We start from the raw sequence: 26644 nt of genomic DNA, 5'->3' as shown, positions 1-26644 counted from the left end.
GTACAGCACTAAAAGAAGCGGTCCCAACATCGACCCCTGCGGACATCACTAGTCACTAGCAGCCAACCAGAAAAGGATTCTTTTATTCCCACTTGCTGCCTCCCATCGATCAGCCAATGCTCTTGCCATGTTAGTAACTTTCCTGTAATACCATGGGCTCTTAACTTGGTAAGCAGCCTCATGTGTGGCACCTTGTCAAAGGCCTTCTGAAAGTCCAAATATACAACATCCACTGCATCCCCTTTATCTATCTTACTTGTAATCTCCTCAAAAGAATTCCAACAGGTTCATCAGGTAGGATTTTCCCTGTGTCACCAAGTACTCTATCACCTCATCCTTAACGATTGACTCTTGACATCTTTCCAACCACTGAGGTCAGGTTAACTAGTCTATAATTTCCTTTTTGCTGCCTTCCTTTCTTAAAGAGTGGAGTGACATTTGCAATTTTCCAGTCCTCTGGCACCATGCCAGAGTCCAATGATTTTTTTGAATGATTTTATTTTTAATGTCACCACAAACTCTAATGCTACCTCTTTCAGAATCCTAGGGTGCAGTTCCTCTGGTCCAGGTGACTTATGTACCTTCAGGTCTTTCAGCTTTTTCAGCACCTTCTTTCGTGTAACAGTAACTGGACCCACTTCTCTTCCTTCACACAATACAATATATGGCATACTCCTAGTGTCTTCCACAGTAAAAACTGATACAAGATACTCATTTAGTTCATCAGCCATCTCCTTATCCCCCATTATTATTTCTCCTGCTTATCTTACATTTATCAACTTAATTACTTTTCAGTTGACTTTTGCAGAAGATATGGCATGTATTAGGGTTATGCATGGTGGACCAATCAAGTTGTTGTTGTTTCAGCCAATCCCAGCTCACAATGCTAGCCCTCCTGTTTTTACCACATGAACGCCCAAAGGCCCATTACTCTTAAACAGTCAAGTGTGCGTTTAAGTTGGAGCTCATCTTGAATTTGTCTGTCACTTTCATGTTGGACTCTCAGTCTGAGTGAGAGCACTCACCTTCCGAATGTTGCTCAAAATCCATCTCGAACAAACGGGTCTCCCAGGGGAGTATTGCATCTTCCTTGTTGAAGTTATTCATCCGCACAAAGCACATTGTACAACAGGGACCAGCTCCCGCCAACAAAGAACTTCAACCCAACATTCTCCAGAACTTTCTCCCAGTTTCCACTATCCTGACTGGCTGACAGCACATTCCTAAGTGTAATAACAAACCTGTTATCTTGGCTGAAACCCAAACAAGTTGAAAGCAGAACAGTCAGCTCATACAGAACTGTTAAAATGAAATACCCACAGCATAGCAGTAAAAATCGTAACCAGGGTTTCACATCCTTTTCCCTCTCTCACCTCATCGCCTTGCCTGCCCTTTGCCTCCCTCTGGCATTTCTCCACCATTTACTTTCTTCCATGGTGCTCTGTCCTCTCCTATCAGACTTGCCCTTCTCCAGCCCTGTATCTCTTTCACCAATCAACTACTCAGCTCTTAACTTCATCCCTCCCCCTCCCAGTTTCATCAATCACCTCGTGTTTCTCTCTCCCCTCACCACCTTTTAAATCTACTCATCTTTTTTTCTCCATACCTGCCGAAGGGTCTCAGACCAAAACGTCCAGTGTACATTTTTCCCATAGTTGCTGCCCAGCTTGCTGAGTTCTTCCAGCATTTTGTATGTGTTGACTGGCTTTTCATTGGTTATTTAATTTGCTTCAAAATACCGCTCAATTCATTCAGGATAGATGATCCAGTTATCTGTTGTGCAATTAACCACATCTATCTTTCCAATGCAGCTAGCCATTTCTGCTTTTTTAAATTTATTATTATCACCCAGTACTCACTGCTTACGAATCTGTGAATTTCATTTGCTTTCTACCTTATTTTTAACTCAAACATTTTTCTCACCTTGAATATGTCTCTTCCCTTGCAAAGAAAATAAAATAAACATGCTTCAGCAGGTAGGTAGTCACCTTGGGTTTATTTTACAACGTACTCATCACCACTGTTATGTTTTGTAACTCCAAAACATAAAACTAATTGAAAGAAAGACAAGGGACCCCATGAATAAACATGTCTACTTCATTTTTACTTCAGTAAGGCACACCTTTATGACGTGGCATGATAACATATGTCATTTGTGTATTTTTATATAAAACCTGTAATGAATTATATAAACAACAAAAATGCTTAATCAGACAATATATTTATTACTCAAATATTACTGAAATATTTAAATACATAACACTCACCACCTCTTGTGTATTCAAAGCTCAGGATTTTTGAGTTGAGGTTATCTTCCTTACCTGTATGGATCATGTGGTGTAAGATTGATGCATGTTTGCAGGAGATGTGGGATAATTCATTTAGAGGTGTGATAATGACATGCCATTTGCATGTTTCTTATAATTCCAGGTTAATGATGAGACAGAACTTGAGGCATTATGTGCTGAAGTAACATCACATCACTTGACTACAGAGAGTCCTGACTCTCCCAACAAGCCAAGCTGTAAGTTCAGCTACATTACCATGACAGGCGAGGAAGTGGAACTGTGTCCTGGAGGCAGTGATATCACTGTTGTGTGAGTAAATGCTAAGATCTAATTAAAAGCCTAATTTAAACTCCTAATCCTGGTGTTTTGAATTCTGCCTTTTCGCTGGACACAAATTGCAGTATTTTTCTCACAGTAGAGTAATCATTTATCAGGAATCTTACAACAGTTTGTATCTTAATAGTTTGCCACCTTGTTATTGTCTAGGTGAACATGAGAGAAATTTGTAAGGCATAGTAAGAATTAGCTAAGCACACAATATGGCTGAATTTAGTGTCATAAGAAGAAAACAATTTTGAAAGAGTGGAAATGCTTCCTACTTTCACCCTCTTTCACTTAGAAGTTCATTTTGGATGTTGGCAAACAACTTTATTTCTAGTAGTAGCAGTAACATTTACATCGTATTCCATGTTGTAAAACATTTTGGGGAACCTGTATCAGCTTGCAGAGTTGGTGGCAGTCTCATTGAGAACTTCTGAGATTTCAGATCCCCTTTCAGAAATTCAACTTGGCAGTAGCTACCAACTGAGTCATTAAGTGTTTACCATTTGGCTTCCTATAGAAAACTGCTTGAAACGGTGCTGTAGAAAGGTACACAAGTTTTGCCATTGCTCTAGTATTTATTCTTCACTCCAGATCCTGAAAATATTATGTAGTCATTGCCACATTGTTGTGTTACATTTTGTGGGAGGTTGTGGAAGGCACAACTGGAACCTCTTTGTTCATCTTTGCCTGAAGGCCACTATTGTATTGAATCGGTTTCGTAAAATGCTTTTAGAAAATATTTTTTAAAACCTGCAGGTACTGTAAATCCGCAATTTTGTTTTGTTAAGGATAAATTGATGATGATGAACCCCAGTAATGTTTAGAATCTAGGTAGATATGAACCTGATCAAGTGTCTTTAAGAGCATGAGGAGAGGAAAAGCAGAGGAGGAAAAGATTTGGTTTAAGAATGGTGGAGGACTGATTCCACCATTCAAAAAGGAAACAAAAAATGCTGAAAATCTGAAATGAAAACAGGCAGTGGTGGAAATATTCAGCAGATTAGGCTGAGTCTGTGAGAAGAGACATGGGTATAATTTTTTGGGTCAACAATGCTGCCTGACCTGCAGAATATTTCTTGCGTTCTTTGTTTTTAATCTTGGATTCTACCAATTCTTTCTCATCAGTATTTCTCCTAACTCATACTGTTGTTCCTTCTATTAAATGCTGAGTGTTGATCCATTGGCATATCAACCGTTCCTCACCAATTTTTATTTAATTTGAACAGCTGGGAAAATAAAGATGCCTATGCTGCTGCGATCCGAAATCTGAGAATGCAGGAAATTGAAAACACTCACTGCATGACTGCAGTGCGGGCTGGGCTTGGCTCCATCATTCCCTTACAGCTGCTGACATTGCCAACACCCCTGGAGATGGAGCTGAGGACATGTGGTCTGCCTTACATCAACCTGGAGTTTCTGAAGGTACTCACTGTGTGAACATTTGTCAGTTGCTTCTCAGGTCAGGAAAGCCAATCTCTCCTCAACACACAGCAGAGTTTGGGCATCTCAGTTTCAATAACATTTGTACTTGGAATTTGGAGTCGTGCAGTGTGGCATTGTTTAGAATATAACGCCAGTCTGCCTGTGAGGGATGCAACATGAGAAATTGTCCTCTCTGAGTGTACTGGTGGGCAGGGAGCTTTCCTCAGCAATAACCTTGAAAAGTTCTATCCATTTATAGCTTTTTAAATTTTCATATTATCTCACTTGACTGTAATTTTACTGTTAGTATTGAGTTTGAGTTACCAGGTGACTGATAAATCAGTATTTAAGCATGCATTTCCTCTAGTTTACTTTTCTGGCACTGCACAGGCTTCATTAGCTTTAGCTGTTGGTCACGTGTTGGTTCTGTCAGTCCTGATGATGCATGATATAGGGAGATGAGAGGAAAAGCACCTCTGAATAAGTTCACAGAATCATGGAAGGAGGCCTGCCTGCTGAGTTTGTGCCCCATGCTGTTGAGCAGGAACTCTTCAAACAGCTGGGTCACAGGATCAATTAGCAATGTATAGTAAGTGTTGACCTTGACAATAGCATCTCAATCACTGAAAAATAACTTTTAAAAATCCACCTAAAGTGACTTGAATATTAAAATTGAAGAAACAATTTGGACAAGACTATGTCTTGACAGTATGACAAATACAATAAATGTCCGATTAAGATTAATGCAGTATAATTTTTTACATAAATTATATATTACACCACAAAAAATAAATGGATTAAATCCAAGTTTATCTGATCAGTGTTTCCAATGTAACCAAGAAATTGGTACTTTTTTACATTCTACTTGGTCTTGTTCTAAAATTCAACCTTTTTGGACAAATTTAAGAGTTTTATTGGAACAAATTATTGGAACACAACTTCCACATAATCCAATATTATTTTTATTAGGTGAAATTGAAGGGATAAAATTGAAACCCAGATTGAATAAATATCAGAAAGAATTTATAAAAATTGCACTGGCAGTAGCCAAAAAGGCTATTGCAGTTACTTGGAAATCAGATGCATATTTAAGTATAGATCATTGGAAGAGTGAAATTTCCAGCTGTATCTCACTTGAAAAAATTACTTATAATTTAAGAGATAAATATGAAACATTTTTGAAAATTTGGCGCCCTTATTTACAAAAGACAGGATTAAATATATAGGTGCTCTGAAGATAAAATAATTGGTTACTTGGGGAAAGAAATAAATATATATACTAAAGTTATTACAAACTCCGTGGAGCATGTGGGGATCTTCCGATATCCAAGCACTCTTTCTTTCTTTTTTCTATATTGAATTTTTTGAAGAAGTTACAAGGAATGTTGACGAAGGTAAGGCAGTAGATGTAATCTATATGGACTTCAGCAAAGCCTTTGACAAAGTTCCACATGGAAGGTTAGTTAAGAAGGTTCAGTCGTTAGATATTAATGCTGGAGTAATAAAATGGATTCAACAGTGGCTAGATGGGAGATGCCAGAGAGTAGTGGTGGATAATTGTTTATCGGGATGGAGGCCGGTGACTAGCGGGGTGCCTCAGGGATCTGTTTTGGGCCCAATGTTGTTTGTAATATACATAAATGATCTGGATGATGGGGTGGTAAATTGGATTAGTAAGTATGCCGATGATACTAAGGTAGGAGGTGTTGTGGATAATGAGGTGGGTTTTCAAAGCTTGCAGGGAGATTTATGCCGGTTAGAAGAATGGGCTGAACATTGGCAGATGGAGTTTAATGCTGAGAAGTGTGAGGTTCTACATTTTGGCAGGAATAATCCAAATAGAACATACAGGGTAAATGGTAGGGCATTGAGGAATGCAGAGGAACAGAGAGATCTAGGAATAACAGTGCATAGTTCCCTGAAGGTGGAGTCTCATGTAGATAGGGTCGTGAAGAAGGCTTTTGGAATGCTGGCCTTTATAAATCAAAGCATTGAGTACAGAAGTTGGAAAGTAATATTAAAATTGTACAAGGTATTGGTAAGGCCAAATTTAGAATATTGTGTGCAGTTCTGGTCACCGAATTATAGGAAAGATATCAATAAATTAGAGAGAGTGCAGAGACGATTTACTAGGATGTTACCTGGGTTTCAGCACTTAAGTTACAGAGAAAGGTTGAACAAGTTAGGTCTCTATTCATTGGAGTGTAGAAGGTTGAGGGGGGATTTGATCGAGGTATTTAAAAATTTGAGAGTTATAGATAGAATTGACGTGAATAGGCTGTTTCCATTCAGAGTAGGGGAGATTCAAACGAAAGGACATGATTTGAGAGTTAGGGGGCAGAAGTTTAAGGGAAACACGAGGGGGTATTTCTTTACTCAGAGAGTGATAGCTGTGTGGAATGAGCTTCCTGTAGAAGTAGTAGAGGCCAGTTCAGTTGTGTCATTTAAGGTAAAATTGGATAGGTATATGGACAGGAAAGGAGTGGAGGGTTATGGGCTGAGTGCGGGTAGGTGGGACTAGGTGAGATTAAGAGTTCGGCACGGACTAGGAGGGCCGAGATGGCCTGTTTCCGTGCTGTGATTGTTACATGGTTATATAGGGATGTTAGGGGAGAGGGGGGAAGGGTATTATTTTTTCTTTCTGTAATCATCTGAAAACTTAATAAAGTTTTTTTAAAAATCCATCTGGCCCCTTTCAAGCCCTTAAAACTGTTACCTTTTGTATGCAGTGATTGCAGATACCTGTGCTATGCTATCGGCCAGTGCATTCCAGATTCTAACCAAGCCCTGTCTCACATGTACAAAATAAATTTGATGTTGACCGTTCAGTGCCCTGCTTTGTGCAGAGATGAGCAGTGCTATTCATTGGCATTAATTTTACTTTATCAGCCTATTAATCAAATTGGAGAACATGCCAGTTACTGACATCTAGACTCCCAATTGATGAATGTTTTGAGTGAAGCCTGTCACATGCTAGCTTGAAGACCACTGTTTCCTGAAGCTTTACATGTATTTATCTCTGCTCCTAACTGCTTTTTAAAATTGGAACTTAGTGTTGATAGCAGAACCTGATACCTTTTCCAAAATCAGTTGCTGCACTAACCAACTGATCTTAGTTAACAGATGCTTGAATTTGAGCTCTGAGGTTTTGAGGTTTAATTCTAACTTGATTAAGTGCCAAGCTATTGCTGATATTAAGAAAAGTTGAAAATATATTTACATTAATTAGAGATTAAAGATTAGCTTTATTTGTCATATATACATTGAAATATTGGAATATACAGTAAAATGTGTCTTTGGGTCAAAAGTCAACACAATCCAAATGTGTGCTGGAGGCAGCCCATGACCCCAGGCTACCAGTAACAACATAGCATGTCCACAACTTACTAACCCTGACCCGTATGTGGGAAGAAACCCTCACGGCCAAAGGGAGAACAAACAAACTGCCTACAGGCGGCGGCAGCGGGAATTGAACCTCGATTACTGGCACTGTCATAGCATTATGTTAATTGCTTGCTACCATGCTGCCATTGTTAGTCAAATAAAATGTAATGTTTAGAATTTAAAACGCATCATAAAGAGGGAGAAAGTGTCTTGCAGATGTTAATATTCAGCATTGTTTGATGTCATTTCCAGTACACAGGTGTAAAGAACAAAATAATTGTTACTCCAGCTCTGATACAGCACAAAAAATATAAAATAAGAACACAATAACAATATAAAAAGTGCAATAAATATAAATACATAAGATAGTTTATATACATTGTATGTCCTTAAAGTGTTGCTAGGTACAGCGGTATCTGTACATAAGTGACTGACAGGAAATGGTGAAGTAGTGGTGGTTAGGAGTGTGAAGGGATGCTGATTAACCTTACTGCTTGTGGAAAGTAACTGTTTTTCAGTCTGGTGGACCTGGTGTGGATGCTTCATAGCCTCCACCCTGATGGAAGAGGGACAAACAGTCCATGAGCAGGGTGGGTGGAATCTTTCTTGATGTTACTAGCCCCTTGATGGCATGTAGGTTGGTGTCGGTGATGCATTTGACAGTTTTGACTACTTATTGTGGAGCCTTCCTCTCTGCTGCAGAACAGTTTCCATACCATGCAGCGAAATAGCTTGTCAGGATGCCCTCAACTGGACATCTGTAGAATGATATGCGTGTAGAACCAGCTCTCTTCAGACACCTCAGTAGAGGTGTTAGTGAGTGTTCCTGATTGTGTGAGATGTGCACTCCCAGGACTGGTGGTTTACAGTGCTGTGCAGCCAATGTAAGGAGTGTGAGCGTGTGAGTTCTCCTGAAATGCTGTGCAGCCAATGTAAGGAGTGTGAGCGTGTGAGTTCTCCTGAAATGCTGTGCAGCCAATGTAAGGAGTGTGAGCGTGCGAGTTCTCCTGAAATGCTGTGCAGCCAATGTAAGGAGTGTGAGCGTGCGAGTTCTCCTGAAATGCTGTGCAGCCAATGTAAGGAGTGTGAGCGTGCGAGTTCTCCTGAAATGCTGTGCAGCCAATGTAAGGAGCGTGAGCGTGCGAGTTCTCCTGAAATGCTGTGCAGCCAATGTAAGGAGTGTGAGCGTGCGAGTTCTCCTGAAATGCTGTGCAGCCAATGTAAGGAGTGTGAGCGTGCGAGTTCTCCTGAAATGCTGTGCAGCCAATGTAAGGAGTGTGAGCGTGCGAGTTCTCCTGAAGTTGAAAACCGTCTCCTTTGACTTGGTGGCATTGAGGAAGAGGTTATTTGCCTGGCACCAGGCTTAGAGCTGTTCCATCTCCTCTCTGCAGGTAGTCTCATCATTTTTGGTGATGTATCTACTTTCTCCATGGATCTAGTTTTTAGAGTCCCCACAAATTACTTGTCCTGTTTAAGAGACTGGGTGATGATTTTTCTTTGTTGATAATGAATGCATCCTTTCCTTCACTTCTCTCCCACTTTTCAGGCTCACACCATGTACCAAGTGGGTCTGATGGAGACTGATCAGCATATTGAGTTCTTCTGGACAGCACTGGAAATGTTTACACAAGAGGAACTCTGCAAGTTCATCAAGTTTGCTTGTAATCAAGAACGAATACCCTTCACTTGTCCATGCAAAGATGGAGGTCCAGATACTGCCCATGTTCCACCATATCCTATGAAGATTGCCCCTCCTGATGGAGCTGCAGGTAATCTAAAGGTTTTGATGTCATTCTGATGGAAATTTCAGTAATTTTGCACTGTAGACATAAACTGTAACCCTTCAGTTTTTACACAGGGACAGAGAGAGTACAAGATGTAAGACAAATTGAAACATGGTTAATTAAGTATTAAACAGGACTTGTGTTCTACAAGTGCAATAGGGTTACAATGCCATGGGAATGACAGAGGTTGAACTAAAAATGAGCAAGAATGAATTCTAAATATTCTTACTTGCTGGTCTTTGAGAAGAAAAAGATTGGGGAGGCATGGGGGCAGTGATTAAAGGAGAATATTCCAGTATTGTAAAGAAAGGATATCCTGGAATAAAAGCATAAGATTTTTGGAGCAGAATGAGGCCATTCAGCTTACTGACTCTGCTCTATCATTCAACCATGGCTGTTTTTTTTTCCATTAAACCCCATTCTCCCACCTTTTCTTGTAATCTTTAAACCCCTTACCAACCAAGAACCTATCAATTTGTGCTTTAAATATACCCAATAACTTGGCCTCCAGTCCTCTGACAATGAATTTTACAGACAGCCACAACATTGCCAAGTCTCTTGTACTAAGGATATTAGGGATTGACATTAAGTTCAGAGCATGACAATGGTTCATTCATACATTCTGATGAATGAAAAAACCAGCAAGGGAAGGTACTTGTGTTCGAGTGATCTCCCTCTTTCCCCCTTCTTCCTTTCTCCTCTACACTTTCCCCTCCTCCCTCTTCCATCCCCTCCCCTATTGGAGGATGGTGTGGGAACAAGGTTTATTCAATGCGGTTTGTAGATTGGACTCTAATTCACATTATCACGTGTTCTGTTTTCTCCTGTGTGTTATATTAGGTGATTTTTGAATGGGGTGACCTGCAGATAATGAACACAGCAAAACTCAAACATGCCTTTTAATTTTGTGTTTTATATTCTGTGTTTTTGCTCAATTTTGTTGCTGTTTGCACAGTATTTTAGTGTGTGAGGGAGGGGCAGGATTGATTTTTTTTGTTGAATGGGTTCCATAGTTTTTCTTTGTTTCATGGCTTTGGGGAAGGCGAATCTCAGGGTTGTACACTGCACACATACTTCATTAATAAATGTACTTTGAATCCTTTGAATATATTGTGCAGGAGTAAAATACCATGTGATCAGAAAGTTTGGTTAGCAGTTACATACGTCTTTTAACTTAACTGTTTTATTCCTTCTTTTTGCATTGACACACAGGTTCACCAGATTCCCGATACATCAGGGTAGAAACTTGTATGTTCATGATCAAACTTCCTCAGTATTCCTCACTCGATATCATGCTGGAAAAACTCCGTTATGCCATCCACTACCGTGAAGACCCTCTCAGCGGCTGAGCAGGTTGCACCCAGAGTTTCCACATCCTTTCACAACACATGGTGATGCCCGAGAACCTCCTTAACCCTGCTTTTAAGAAAGAAATAAAGGAATTGGGGTGGAAGTACAGATGGAGTCTGAGCCATAGTCCGGAGCAGTTCATCCTGAACATGCCTCGAGCAAAATGCTTCCACTCTGGTGCAAACTTTCTTTTTGTAAATTTCCATTTCTATTGATGGACTAAAACTGGTGTGTTGCTGTCTTGTTAAGCAGCTATTCCAAGAGCGTATGGTGCTTTCACCACAACAACAGAGTATGTTACTGTAACTTTAAAACACAAATACTTGTGTTCAAACAGAATATTAGTTGATTGTAGAATTACTGTTTTATATTTGTGATCTTAACTTTGGAGCAGAATTTTACCTACTGTCACAATTGAGAGAAAAGTTATTGCTTTTGCTTGTGAAACTTACACAGAGGATGCCAACATTCAGGATTAAGTTTGGCTTCTAAAATGTCAAATGTATCACGTGCAACAGAACTGAAATGCTCCAAAGTTAATATGTTGTGATTGGTGTACAGGAAGGCTTACCTCTACCTACCTGCTAAGAAACTTTTAGTTGTAGGTGGATATGTATGAATCATGTGACCTTGGCTGCCTCCCCTTTTCTCCTTTCCCCTCCCCACCATCCAAAAGCGTGTGTACTTTTGGTATATTGGGTCAGCACATGCCAAACTTCTTCATCGAGTCTCTCAGCTGTTCTTGCCTCATTTTGATGGATTCTGTCACACTGGCTTCATCCTTGGCTACAAATATTTTCATGCTCTGTTCCCTGTTTTCAGTGGTTTTAAGGTGTTTTGAAATAGGACGAAGAGCCTTGGATTAGAGCTGGACAGGGGAATTTATTAACAACCTGGAATGGATCAATTCAGTGGAACCTGGTGATGAGATTTTAAGTATGTAATGTTGTGGCAGTTATTCAGAAATTTTATTTTGCATCAAGGGATCAGTTGCTGAAACAGTTAGTTTTAACTCACCATTTTTGTTTAAACCTGTGTTAGGCTTTCAAATTACATCCCTTGCTGGCTGAATAGTTACTCTGGGACAATGTTGCATTAACAAATGACTAAGATGTGCGTGAGTGTGGCCTAGAATTACTTCTGGGTTTTTTTCCGTTGTCTGCCTTCAGCACAGTTGAAGGAGGCTTACATCACAGCAGATTGGAGCATGGATTGTAAACCCTAAATCAAGTCCAGTTGCCTTTTTTGAACTTTTATTAAATTCACACTCCAAAGCAACAGCATGAACTCCAATTAATGAAAAATGAAATAATCCTGATGTGGCTTTGATTTGAAATTTGCTTTGAAAATAGCCTGAGTTACATGCAATCTTCACCACACAGTTGCGTACACTGGAATTTTTGTCCCAATTCTATATGACGTGGGAAGCTTCTCAAGTCTAACTTGGTGGCCATTTTGAAATAATATTTTGTACTGTTTAATAATTATGCATGGAAGTTTCAGAACTCATTCATTGGCAGTAGCTTGGTTAACTGTATCCTTAGTGCCATTTGTTTTAGGGGCACATTGACAACTGTGCTGCTTAAGAAGATGTTGAACTGATGTCATGGATTTTATATTATTGCTCATCATTCCCAGTGCTTTCATCCTAGCCAGTCAGTTTAATTGTGTTTGGGATTTGGAAGAGGGGAGTTAAGTAGAAGTGGAAAGCACATCGCCTAGAGTGAAAATAGCTAGTGGTCTCTATCTGTGCAGATTACCTTTTTTTGAGATATTAAAATTGACAGGAACCAGCATTGCATTTTGTAATCTGGTTGGGTGAATTTACTGCTATCTGACGTAGAGCGAACAGCATTAATACATTTCCATGGAGAATCCCATAGAAATCATAAATTTAGTTATGGATTAGAATTCTTTGAATTTCTGAATGTTTTCTGATATTTGAAATGAAGACCTGTAAAGAGGAAAGGTGTTAGCATTCAATTTGGCAGTGTATTGTATGTGCAGCAGTGCATGTGTGATGTTTAATTACACTTCAATTGTATATATTAAAATATTTAAGTTCTTTCTGCCCCAAATTTTATGGGTTTAAATTCTCAGATGCTTGAAACAGTGTTTTAATTCTGCATTCATATAGTTCATAGATTATTGCTGGGTAAACTTGTGAATTGATTCAGTAGCCAAGAAGCCCTTGGGATGAATAGTTAAATGAAGGTTAGAAGGTAGAACATTAACTTCTTGCAGCTTTTTGTCCTTATGGGTTCCTAGTATGTTTATGAAAGGGGGTGGGAGCCATGTGTCATGTAGAATGTGTGGAACCTCAAATCAATATCTACCCTGGCTAATAATCCCATCATTCCTTGTAATGGTTACTCATTCTACTTTATATTTAAAAAATTGAGCTGTGAAAATGGGGTTGACAAAGTAAAAGATTTTGTTCTGATGTAATACTCACCAACATGTTATATTTATCAGGATTGCTTATAAAACTTGAACTAAAACTACCTTTAAAGTTATTCTGGATTTAATCAGGAGCACTTTTATGGAGTTAGAGCTGAAGTCACAAAAGCTTGGGGAGTTTGTGGAAAGCAGTTTGTTACTGGCTATCAAGGATATGGCAAAAGAGAAGGAATAGTCTCAAGGGCCATGAACGTGTAAATGTTGCTGGATTTAATCCAGCTCTTTGTCCAGGATGTTTGTTTTAAAGCTCATAGTAGGAGACTTGAAGAATACACACACAGCTTCTGGATACACAATATAGTGTAATGTAATCTATTATAGGGTGTAGAGTGCATATCATCTTTTGCTGTGCAATGGTCAGATGGCCTGTAAGTTATATAAGTGAAGGCTCTGTTTAATAACTGAGTGAGTGAATGAACATTTTGTGTAATTATAGTTGTTTGGCAGACAGAGTGCAGAGATCCACAGCAAGTGTTGGTGTTTACTTTATTTTTCAGTTTTCACAAATTATACAGTACACATGCAACTTCTGGAATAAGATTCCTGTACTGTGAAAGGTTGAGTGTGTCTACCAGACTGGTTGGTGAATATCACCTATGAAACAAGATTGAACTGATTGGGATAAATAGAATGTACAGGAACAAATTTTTGTTTACCGATACCTTTTATTGTACAAGTTGCACCCCTGTAATTAACCCTTCACTTTTAAAATAAAAATACAATGACATGAATGCATTTGATAGGTTAGTCTTAATCCAGTGCTTAAATTAGAAATTGTTTTCTGTAGTTTCATGAAGTTCAAACAACAACACATCCAACTGTTTCTTTAGACAGATGTGCATTATATTGTTGCTTGAACAATCACTTACCCTTGTTCTTAATTTACACTGATACCTGTGTGGATCTGGCTCTTTGTTCCTACCCTATTAAGAGTGATGTGCTGGTTGTGGTGATGTTAATCTGCTGCTACAACTGCTCCATTTTACTGAGAGCATCCAGATGAAGTTTAATTTTTAAAGACATATCAACATACAGGTGTTAATGTGCTCTGTACAGTCATTGATGTATATTTATTGCAATTATTTATGAATGCATCTTAAAATCATCTGTAATGTTGATCTTGTCTGCAGTGGTACTTAAAGCAGTGATGTATGAATGGGAATTACATTCATATTAAAAATCTGAAACATTTTGTTCTGTAGTTGTCATTGCAAGGAACAACAATTTTTATATAGTAACAAAGGAAGCATTAAGCAATGTATCAGTGTGCTTAAGTGTAAATATCTGAAAGACATGGGGCTGTGTAGTTGGAGAATCAGGCCAAAAGGAAGTTGTATAACAGGTCAGAAAGACAACTACTCAAGAATTCAAAGTTTGGAATGTATTTGAGGATTTCTTGAAAAGTGAGATTGAATGATAAAAGGAGTTTACATAAAGCATGGGTGTAAGTGAGCATGAAAAGACAGGCAGCACTGGAATGGCACTTCGGCATGGTCCATCTTGGTATTTATAATTAGTAAAAATTTGGTCTTGCATATTTTAAAGTAAGCTAATCACAATCTCAGTTAAACAAATTTCATGAAAGCAAACCTCATTACTGTAAATCAGTACAGTTAGTTATCTAAACAAGAGATTGTGTAGATGCTGTAAATCCAAAATAACACACACAACAGTTGTTTCAGGCCAAGATCCTGCTTCAGGACTGGAAAGGAAGGAGGAGGGTCATCAGTGGAAGGTGATAGGCAGGTGAGAAGGGCAAGAGGCCAGAGTTGTGAACAGGAGGAAAAAAATACCAGAAGGAGAAATCGATGTTCAAGCCGTCATACTGGAGGCTATCCAGACTGAATACAGGGTGTTGCTGCTTCACCCTGTGACTGGCCACATCACAGCACAAGAGGAAGGCATGGACTAGCATGTTGGAATGGGAATAAATAATAAAATGGTTGGCCACTGGGAAATTCCACTATTGAGCAGAAGTGAGTGCTTGACGAAGTGGTCCCCTAGTTTATGATGGGTCTCACCAATGTAAAGGAGGTGACCCCAACAGATTCATAGATGAACTGTTGCCTCACCTGGAAGGACTGCTTGGGGTCCTGAACGGGCAGGTCAGGTGTAGCACTTTGGCCACTTTCAGGGATAAGTGCTGGAAGGGAGATTAGTGAGTAATTCCTGTATGTGTGGGGTGGGGGGGAGGAGATAGCTAAAGATGTGTTTAGTAGTAGGAGCCCATTGGAGATGGCGAAAGTTGTACAGGATTATATGTTGGATGCAGAGGCTTATGGGATGGTAGGCAAGGACAGGATGAAATCCATCTCTGGTAAGGTGGTGGGAAGATGTGACTGCATCCTGCAAGTGGCCAAAGTATGACACCTGCCCATTCACCACATCCCTCACCTCCATTCAGGGCCCCAAACATAACTTCAAGCTGAGGCAACATGTCACCTATAAATCTGTTGGGATCATTTGTTGTATCCAGTGCTCCCGTCACTGTCTCCTCTACATTGATGAGACCCATAGTAAATTGGGGGACCACTTCATCAAGCACCTCTGCCCCATCCACCAAAATTGGAATTACTCTGTGACCAACTATTTTGATTCCTATTCCTGTTCAGACATGGCCTCATCTTGCACCACGATGAGGCCACTCTCAGGTGGAGGAACACCACCTCGTATTCTGACTGGATAGCCTCCAGGCTTCTGGTTAAAAAAAATCCCTCCCCTCTTCTTCTATTCCCCATTCTGGCTTCTTACCACTTCTCAATCAATCTATCTCTTCCCCCTGGTCCACCCTCCTCTCCTATTAGATTCCTTCCTCTCTAGTCCCTTTACCTTTCCTACTTCACATATCACCTATCCAGCCTCCTTTCCCCCCCCCCCCCCTTCCCCACCTTTTTATTCTGGCATTTTCCCCCTTCCCAGCCCTGCAGAGGAGTTTCACCCTGAAATGTTGACTATTTCTTCATTTCCAAAGGTGCTGTCTGACACGTTGAGATCCTCCAGCACTGTGTGTTAGTTGTCTAATTTAAAAAAGCACAAGATTTCAGTTTAAAAATGCGGCTGATATAATGGAATGAGACCATTTTTATTTATTTAAAAGGACTGTTTGTCATTTAGCTCAGTCCACACAATGTGCAGTGTAATTGTGTACTGTTTTGCTAATTCAGGGGACGTGAAGGTATGTGGTTCAGATTTTAAAGCAACAATGGTGGTCATGAGGGCAGAGGGGAAGGTAAATATTAGTGATAAAGATCAAACTGCTGGTGCAATAAATTAGAAAAAAAATGCCATGTGGTAAATTCAGGACAGCCATCAAAATGACTGCAAGTTCACTGCTCTTAAAGGCATTTCATCAACCAGGATCATTACTGTATCATTTCTCCACACCCCATTTGGGAACCACAGGTATACATAATAACTTTATTATCACCACCATTCCTTCTTCAAACAATATTCAGAGTTTAAAAACCTTAAATCAAAGAATTGCCTTTCAATTAGCATAAATTTAAACAATGATTTACATGATGGAATAGATGGCTTTGCTGTCAAGTTTGCAGATGATACGAAGGTAGGTGGAGGAGCGGGTAGTGTTGTGGAAACAAGGCAGCTGCATGAGGTCTTAGATTAGGAGAATGGACAAGAGAGTGGCAAATGAAATAGAATATTGAAAATGCACGGTCATGCACTTTGATATAAGAAATAAATGTGCAAACTGTTTTCTAAATGGGGAGAAAATCCAAAACTCTGAGATGCAAAGGGACTTGGGATCCTTGTGCAGAACACCCTAAAGGTTAACTTGCAGGTTGAGTTGATGGCGAGGAAGGCAAATGAAATGATGGCAATCGTATCAAGAGGTCTAGAATATAAGAGCAGGGATGTGATGCTAAGGCTTTATAATGCCTCACCTTGAGAGTATCGAAGTAAAGATGTGCTGCCATCAGAGAGGATTAGGAGGTGCTTCAGACGGATGATTCTGGGAATGAAAGAGTTATCATATGAGGAACAATGGCTTTGGGCCCATACTCGCGGGAATTCAGAAGGTGGGTGGATTTCATGGAAACTTTACTAATGTTAAAAGGCCTAGGCAGAATAGATGTGGAAAGGATGTTTCCCATGGTGGGGTAATCTAGGACAAGAGGGCACAGCTTCAGGAAAGATGGGTATCCATTTAAAACAGAGATGGGAGAAATTTCTTTAGCCAGAGGGTGGTGACCTTGTGGAATTTGTTACAGGTAGCTGTGGAGGCCAAATTGTTGGATGTTTTTAAGGCATAGCTTAGCATGTTCTTGATTGGACGGGGTGTGATAGGTTACAGGGAGAAGACCAGTGAGTAGGGCTGAGGAGGGAGAAAAAAGATCAGCCATGATTGAATGGCAGAGCGGACTTGATGGACTATGTCTTATGGAATCAACTCTGATTGATAGGCTTTGGGGAATGTAATACCCCAAGCTGGTAAGCCCCTCCTCAGAACACCATCAGTTACTCCACTCTAAGAACACATCCTTTCAGAAAGGGAGTGTTGCTTTATACATCCAGCAACTTGAGACCATACCAATGCCAGCATGAACTGACAGTCATTAATTTCCAACCTTATTGTGAATTGACTAATCTGATTAACAAAAATAGTCTAATTAAAAGCAATAACTTTAATGGTTCCCAAAATATACATGGTCAAGCAGCAAGAGGCAGTCAAACTGGGAGCACGTAACGGCCAGTTGGAACACAATTATTTCTGAATATACCTTGCATTTTGAAAAGAGTATGTGAAATACATGTTAGGAATGAACTTATAACCATTAGATTATGTACTAAGTTTTAAAAGGTTCTTCAGTTTTCTCGTTGTGGAATCGGCACAAAGACAAACAAACCTCTAATTCCTTTATGCATTCCTTAAAGCAGACCTTCCACCTTCAAAGGCAATTTTATAAATCTAAAAGTTATCTCCTAATTCAATATAAAAAGTGCTTACAAATTTCCCTTTTCCTGACCATAGTAAGAATGGTTACCAATCATTTTAATGGGAATTACTACTCTGGGAGGCAAGAGGTATTCTTCTCATATTTTTTAAAAAGCAAAATGGCTAACTAAATAACTATTTCCTCCAACACATTTAACAGGTTGCAACAGAGACACGCTTATACAATACCCAAAATAGCAATGCTACAGTACAACCACAAATATAACCTAAACAGTTCATTTCTATTTATGGACCGATATAAACTTTAGATATTAAAATGGCTATACCCATTGAACACACTTCTACTTGCAAATGAGCAAGGATTTCTCTTCCTCAAATGCTGCCTTGAATGTATCTTCTGAATTGTGCAGAGTGCTGCCTGACTTGTTGAGTTCTTTCAGCATTTTGTACATTGAATTTAGTTAACATTTTTCCCTCTTCCCATTGCTAAGCACCACAGTTAAGCCTGCATTTTTTCCACTTGAGCTTTTTAAAATATTATTTGCCTTCATGCAAAATGCTGAGCTACATGTCCTCTCTTCTCTTCTCCCCACCCTTACATGTGTAATTTCAGCACAAGATCAGCTCCCAAACGGGGTGGGGGGGGGGGGGGGGGGGGCAGGTTTTTAACCAGTTCTAAGCTGCTACTATTAAACTTCCACATACATTAATTTCTTCCATCAAAGTACAAGATTCTAAATTCTAACAGGCAACACTTTTCTAAATCCATTTTGAAAAGAAATTAAGTTCTAATAAACTTCCCCCATTTTTTTTTGCTCAGATGCTATCTGTGCAAGCTTCAGCCTATTAAAAACATACAGCCTACAGGTCTGCTGGATATGCAATCTCAAATTACACAATATATTAAAGCTTTATGACATTATAATGTCAAAGATCATTTGTCAATAAATCCACACTGATCACAAATGGTGATCAGTGCATAGCATGAGGAAGGTCGTAGTGTTAAACAGACAAAAAAAGTGAATGCACAAGAGATGCATTGCAGAGTAAGTAGCAGGTTGCAAAGCAAGGGAAGTGCAGAAACTGAGCTTGATACATATAGAAGAACGAGCAAGTAGTTTGAAACAGCAGCACATGGAACTATAAGCTAAAACAAAATGATAATGCAACAAGGTTTGCACACTCCTGTTTTCCCCCAAAGTAGAAAGATAAATACATATCATGAATCAAAAATAATTTCAAGATGTAGCCAAAAGCGGATTGCTAGATCTTTTCCAAAATGTTTGGGATTCTTCTAATGGCTGAACCTTTCTCTAGCCTAAGGTTTCCCAACCTGGGGTTCACAGACCCCTTACTTAATGGTAATGGTCCATGGCATAAAAAGGTTGGGAACTTCTCATTAGCCCTTTGCTAACAATTTGATTATGTAAAACCATATCCTTGGAATCTTTCCACAACAGGACCTCTGGCAATGGAATAAGATCTGCCAAATAAGCTTTAGGAATTATCTTTCCCAAATTGACACTCATCCATTTGCACAAAATTATATCCAAACCACCATCAGTGCATGGAAAATATTGGAAATCCAAGCAGTCAAATGACAGCATTCCAGACTAGAGTTCAATAATTGCAGATAATTGATCTCCCAATTTCTTTAGACCCATCTTCAGTTTCTTGCCTCCATACAGCCTTGGTTACATTGTCCCATTTACCTTTTTCTCCATGTACTATTTTCCATTTCATTCTCCCCCTTCCACTTCCAAACATCACACAAACTTGTTCTTTTACCAACCTAGTTCTAACAAAATTTCTCTCCTCAGATGTCCAGCAGATCATGCAACATTTCCAGAATTTTCCATTTTAACCTTAAGTTAAATATCTATTCACTTTTATAGTTGTTATGTGGTAGAGGGCCCGATAGTGAGCTGACAACATACAAGTCTATGTAGCGTAAAAAAATCAATGAAAACCAAGTTAAAAGGAAATAAAAACAATAGCACTTAAAACAATTAGATATTTTCTTTGCATAGGAAGAAAAGAAAAGTCCTGAGTTTAGGATTAATGATAATTTAGTTTGACAGCATTGAAATGTATAATTCAGTCCCAGTTTGTCACTCCTCTTCCTTTCCAGAATTTTCTGGCCTAGTTTTCGGCGAATTTTGCTGCAATGGAGAAAAAAAAACATGTTTTTAAACAAGTTGAGTTTCAATAGACAATAGGTGCAGAAGTAGACCATTCGGCCCCTCAAGTCTGCACCGCCATTCTGAGATCATGGCTGATCATTCACTATCAATACCCAGTCCCTGCCTTGTCCCCATATCCCTTGATTCCCCTATCCATCAGATATCTATCTAGCTCCTTCTTGAAAGCATCCAGAGAATTGGCCTCCACCGTCTTCCGAGGCAGTGCATTCCAGACCCCCACAACTCTCTGGGAGAAGTTCTTCCTCAACTCTGTTTTAAATAACTGACCTCTTATTCTCAATCCATGCCCTCTGGTACTGGACTCTCCCAACATCTGGAACATATTTCCTGCCTCAATCCTATCAAATCCTTTAATTATCTTAAACGTTTCAATCAGATCCCCTCTCAATCTCCTCAATTCCAGTGTGTTCAAGCCCAATCTCTCCAATCTCTCTGCGTAAGACAGCCCTGCCATTCCAGGAATCAACCTAGTGAATCTACGCTGCACTTCCTCAATTGCCAGAATGTCCTTCCTCAAACCTGGAGACCAAAACTGTACACAATATTCCAGGTGTGGTCTCACCAGGGCCCTGTACAAATGCAAAAGGACATCCTTGCTCTTGTACTCAATTCCCCTTGTAATAAAGGCCAACATTCCATTTGCCCTCTTCACTGCCTGTTGCACTTGCTCATTCACCTTCATTGACTGATGAACTAGGACTCCTAGGTCTCTTTGCATTTCTCCCTTACCTAACTCTACACCATTCAGACAATACTCTGCCCTCTTGTTCCTGCTTCCAAAGTGGATAACTTCACATTTATTCACATTGAATGACATCTGCCCACTCACCCAGCCTATCCAAGTCTCCCTGTATTCTCCTAACGTCCTCTTCGCATGTCACACTGCCACCCAGTTTAGTATCATCAGCAAACTTGCTGATATAGTTTTCAATGCCCTCATCTAAATCATTGACATAAATCGTAAAGAGCTGTGGTCCCAATACAGAGCCCTGTGGTACCCCACTAGTCACCTCCAGCCAGTCCGAGAAACACCCATTCACTGCTAACCTTTGCTTTCTATCTGCCAACCAGTTTTCTATCCATGTTGAAACCCTGCCCCCAATGCCATGAGCTCTGATTTTACTCACCAATCTCCTATGTGGCACCTTATCGAATGCCTTCTGAAAATCTAGGTACACAACATCCACTGGCTTACCCTCGTCTAACATCCCTGTTACACCCTCAACAAACTCCAACAGATTAGTCAAGCATGATTTGCCCTTGGTAAATCCATGCTGGCTTGGCCTAATTCTATTACTGCCATCAAGATGTGCCACTATTTCGTCCTTAATAATGGACTCCAGCATCTTCCCCACGACTGACGTTAGGCTAACAGGGCGATAGTTCTCTGTTTTCTCCTTCCCTCCCTTCTTGAAAAGTGGGATAACATTAGCCACTCTTCAATCTTCAGGAACTGATCCTGAATCTAAGGAACATTGGAAAATGATTACCAATGCATCCGCAATTTCCTGAGCCACCTCTTTTAGAACCCTCGGATGCAGACCATCTGGACCCGGGGATTTATTAGCCTTCAGTCCTACCAGTCTACTCATCACAGTTTCTTTCCTAATGTCAATCTGTCTCAATTCCTCTGATATCTTATGACCCTGGCCCATCCATACATCTGGGAGATTGCTTGTGTCCTCCCTGGTGAAGACAGATCTAAAGTACGCATTAAATTCTGTTGCCATTTCCCTGTTTCCCATAACAATTTCTCCCAATTCATTCTTCAAGGGGCCAACATTGTTCTTAACTATCTTCTTTCTCTTCACATAGCTAAAAAAGCTTTTGCTATCCCCTTTTATATTATTGGCTAGACTGAGCTCATACCTGATTTTTTCTCTCCGTATTGCTTTTTTAGTTAAGATCTGCTGTTCCTTAAAACTTTCCCAATCATCTGTATTCCCACTCATCTTAGCCCTGTCATACTTCTTTTTCTTTAATGCTCTACAATCTCTGACTTCCTTTGTCAACCACTGTGGCCCCTTCCCCCTCTTTGAATCCTTCCTTCTCATTGGAATGAACTGCTTTTGCATCTTTTGTATTATCCCCAAGAATGTCTGCCACTGCTGATCCACCGTCTTTCCTGCCAGGGCATCCGCCCATTTAACTTTGGCCAGCTCTTCCCTCATGGCTCCGTAGTCTCCTTTATTTAATTGCAACACTGACACCTCTGATCTGCCCTTATCCCTCTCAAATTGTAGAAAAAAACTTATCATGTTATGATCACTACTTCCTAATGGTTCCTTTACTTCAAGATCACTTATCAATTCCTGTTCATTACACATCACCAAGTCCAAAATAGCCCCGTTCCTGGTTGGCTCAAGCACAACCAGTTTCGATGAGAATTTATTTTTTTCACAAACTGCCTGAGTTGCTAAGTATTTCCAGCATCTTCAGCTATTATTTCAGATTTCCACTGCCCAAAGGGATTTGCTTTAATCACACTGATTACAATTAGAAACTTAACATACAAGGAATCATCTGACCCAGTATGTCAGTGGAAAGAACCACCAGCCCGACCCCACCTTTCAATCACAGCTCTCCAAGTACATGTTAAACCATGTAATGTTTAAACGTGATGAAGATTTCTGCCTCCACTAATTACTCAGGCAGTGAGATCCAGATCCCTAGAACTTCATGAATAACTGTTTTTCTATTTCTCCACTCTACCCCCTGGCTTTTGATTTTCTAACTTAGGGAATCGAGTTTTTGGGAAGGAGGTACAGGAACCTTAGGTCCCAAACCATCAGGTTTAGGAACAGTTTAGGAACCCTTCAACCATGAAGCTCCTGAACTAATGTAGATATCACCACTAAACTGAGTCCTATGGACTCACTTTCAAGCACTCTGCAACTCATGTTTTCAGTATTATTTATTTACTATTTATTTATTATTTGCTTTTTTTTGTATTTGCAGTTTGTTGTCTTTTGCACATTGTTTGTCAGTCTCTGTGTGTAGTTTTTCATTGATTATGTTGTATTTTTTTTATTGTCAACGCCTACAAGGAAATGAATCTCAGGGTAGTGTATTGTGACATGTACATACTTTAATAAATTTACTTTGAACTTTATTTACTGTATCTGAGCCCTCATTTAAATCTCCCTGAGCATCTATTTTCTTTAGAAAACAGCCAAATTTTTAGATCCTGATAATAACTTCCTAAATTTCTTCTGAAGCCATATCTTTCTTGTGATGTGGAGACCAGAACTGTAATGTAGTACTTAGGTGGAGAGTGTTCCTTGGCAATTATTAACACATTCACTTCAGTGTGATGAAGCACAATTTTATTGGTCAGCAATGTTTTCTGATAACTTTAAGCAGCTAATATTTGTAAGCCCAGTGTGCGTTTGCAAGCAAATTATCAGGTGTGCCAATACAGACTTCACACCAGAGATCACTGGCTAGGAACCCTGTGAGGGCACCAAGTAAATTAGTAATCAGACAAGTCATTTGACCTCCCGATGCGACTCAACTCCACTCTAAATGAATCATCAGGAGAAATCAAAATCAAGGAGATCTAAATTCCAGAGTTAATTGAAGGAAGAGGTTGGGCATGTTCAGACTTTTGTTTCTTGGAGCATATCAGTATGAGAGGAGGGCACATCTTACACCAAGGGAAATGATTTAAAAGGGATTCAAGGGCCAACTTCTCAGAGGGTAGTGTGTATGTGTATATGGGATAAGTGCCCAAGAGGTATCAATAAAAAATATTTGAAATACATTTGGACAGGTACATTAATAGGAAAGGTTTAAAGGTTTGACATGGGTCAAAGGGGTCTAGCTTAGATGGTCATCTTGATTGGTACGGGTAAATTAGGTTTAAACAGCCAGTTTCAATGCTATGAGACTAACATTTCAATTAAATACTCTACTTCAGTAAGCTGACCCAATATTCTATTATATATAACAAAAAGAACACAAAGTATACAATATGCCGAAGTTTCCCAACGATCTTCAAAGTTCATAGTTACAATTCTATAAAATCCTGCAAGACTTCTTGGGGCAATTGTTCTTGGGGCATTTCTCATGCTCAAGTCCCAGCAGTTTGCTAAGTTTAACAGCTAGTCATTCAGATCAGCGCAGGTTTTTTTGTCCTTCACATTTCTTGCAAACTGCTTTCCATAAAGCTTGTGGAATTGGGGTAAGAGTTGATTGTGAGATGGGGGATTGATAAAATAAATAGACCGATAACTCTACAATGGCATTATTTTTTAATATTTGGTTGAAGAACACGAATGTGGACAGTGAAAGAAATTTAACTTGTATATTTAAACAATATAATGTAAACTCAAATTTCATGTCACTTGGAATTGTTCAATTACCAAGCAATAGATGAAAATATCAAAATTCAATCTGACCAAAGGTTCTGGCCCACATTATTGGCACTGACAAAACTGAAGTCATCATTAGCTATCATGTGAAAATATGCACGACATGAAAATTCCTGTACTAGCTTTGGTCCCTCACGGGGACAGAAAAAAAGTAGAAAGTAAAAGAACACAAGAATTAGAAACTAGCTTAGGACATCTGGCCCACTGAGCCTGTTCTATCATCCAATAAGGTCATGGCTAATCTTGTTGCAGAAGCCTCAGCTCTACCTTCCTGACTTTTCCCTACTACGAGAAAATCTATCTGTGTCTTAAATGAGGCATCCTCTACTGTTACTCATCTCTATCCTAAACCAATTCTCCCAACTCTGGAGGCAATGTCCACTAGCTCTTGTCTCATCTACCAAAGGAAACAACATTCCTGCCTCTATCTCTTTCATAATTTGATGTTTCCTTAACACCTCTCATTCTCTGAATATAGACCCAGGTGACTTCATCTTTCTTCATAGGCTAACTGTCTCATCTCTGGGATCACCCAGATGCTAGTACATTTTTTCTCAAGTAAGGAGACCAGAACTGCATGCAGTACTCCAGGGTAGCCTCACCAGTACCTGTACAGTTGTAGCATAACCTCCCTGCTCTTAAATTCAATCCCTATTGCAATGAAGGCCAACATTCCATTTGCTTTCTTGATACCCTTTTGTATCTGCAAACCAACATTGTGAGATTCAAGCACAATTACTCCCAAATCTCTGTGCACAATATCTTGCTGCAATCTTTCACTATTTAAATAATAGATGACCAATTCTTTTCCTTCCAAAGTGGATGATCTCACGTTTACCTACATTAATGAAATAAGGCACCTAAGAAATGGAAGGGGAAGATGATGAGCTTGACCCAGCCTGAAATCTTTCAATTAAAGTCTCCTTTTCAGCTTCCACTGTGCATTTAAGATTACTCCATTTGGTTTTCCTATGATTTGTTGGTGTCTCACTCCCACATGGAATAAGATTAAGATTAAGTAAATAGCAGGAAACAGAAAGTACAAATAAAAGAAAACACTGCCAAACACAGGATTCCAGAACAATTTCATTTTCATTCTCTAGTTTTCGTCTAACTTTCCTCAGAAATAATTCCCTTCACAAATATTTCATACCTTCATTCCTGAAACTCTGCTCCTAGAGGCAGCAGGATTTGTATTCCTAGAAATCCTGGATGCTTCTGCCATCATACTGAAAGATAAACAAAAGCTTACAAAGAGACACAAAGAGCAAGCACACAAATTTCAATCCTACTGACCAACGATCCTGTAGAATGTAGAAGCACATTCAGCAATACCAGAATCAGAGAGCTCTATTTTCAATTGAACAAAGAATTAGCCCATACAACTACATAAATAGAAAAATTAATGAATCACACTTTGAGGTAATAGTTGGACAGATTAGTCCTTTTCCTACATTGTGCAAGCTCTAAAAATACAGATTTTATCATCTAAAAACTTTCACAAAGGGATCTTAGAACAAATCAACTTCCACTGCTTGCATATTTGGCATCATGTTTCCTTTTAATACAAGCTAGGTACAAACTAGGACAAAAAATGAATCTGGACAGTTCTGTGAAATTCATATAAAGAATTTAAGTACTTAAACTGCATTGCTCTTAGTTATGCAGCCACACACATTGGAAGTGAGCTTATATGCCTACTCTGCAGTGATACAAAAGCCATTTACTCCTGTTGAGGCCAATCAGTATAACTATTACAGATTATGTTAGTAGTCTTTTTTGTTCTAAAGAGGGAATGGGTTTTGGAGCAGATTTGAAATTCAAACCTTAAAATACAATTATAGTACCAGAAGCTGAAGACAAGCCAAAACTAAAGTGAATCCCACAAAAAAAAAACTGCAATTTTTTACAACCCTTAATCTTTTAGCAATAACCATCCTGCTGGAGGAACTCAGTGGTTTCAGTAGCATCTGTACAGGGGGAAGAGACACTGCTCAACTCATTGAGTTTCTCCAGCAAGTTGTTTGCTGCTCCAAATGCAGCATCTGCAGTGTCTTGTCTCCTCACAAGCTTCTACTCTCTCTTCTGAAAAGCGAGTATTGGTATTTCACAAGGTGGGCTGGCAGAACGGACTGAAACA

The 26644-nt window shown here is 39.4% G+C and overlaps 2 protein-coding genes across 3 annotated transcripts in view; one reads left to right on the top strand and one right to left on the bottom strand.

Moving 5' to 3' along the window:
* The window catches only part of LOC132404022 (probable E3 ubiquitin-protein ligase HECTD4), a 314805-nt gene extending 300601 nt beyond the window's left edge, over window positions 1-14204 (top strand). Inside the window, exons 74-77 of the mRNA XM_059987975.1 lie at window positions 2431-2597; window positions 3839-4034; window positions 8965-9187; window positions 10415-14204. Coding sequence (XP_059843958.1) covers window positions 2431-2597; window positions 3839-4034; window positions 8965-9187; window positions 10415-10551 — 723 coding nt within the window. The 3' untranslated portion in view covers window positions 10552-14204. The remainder of the gene's footprint in view (window positions 1-2430; window positions 2598-3838; window positions 4035-8964; window positions 9188-10414) is intronic.
* Window positions 14205-17635: 3431 nt separating this feature from the next.
* LOC132404023 (TRAF-type zinc finger domain-containing protein 1-like) overlaps window positions 17636-26644 on the bottom strand; it is a 59282-nt gene continuing 50273 nt past the window's right edge. For both annotated transcript variants that reach the window (XM_059987976.1, XM_059987977.1), the window contains 2 exons: window positions 25658-25733; window positions 17636-20089 (listed from right to left, as the gene is read on the bottom strand). In XM_059987976.1, the coding sequence (XP_059843959.1) occupies window positions 20039-20089; window positions 25658-25733 (127 nt within the window). In that variant the 3' untranslated portion in view covers window positions 17636-20038. The remainder of the gene's footprint in view (window positions 20090-25657; window positions 25734-26644) is intronic.

This window comes from Hypanus sabinus, chromosome 13, assembly GCF_030144855.1.
Source record: "Hypanus sabinus isolate sHypSab1 chromosome 13, sHypSab1.hap1, whole genome shotgun sequence".
Taxonomy (NCBI): Eukaryota; Metazoa; Chordata; class Chondrichthyes; order Myliobatiformes; family Dasyatidae; genus Hypanus; species Hypanus sabinus.
The sequence above is the reverse complement of the archived record's forward strand: the minus strand, read 5'-3'. Positions and strand labels throughout refer to the sequence as shown.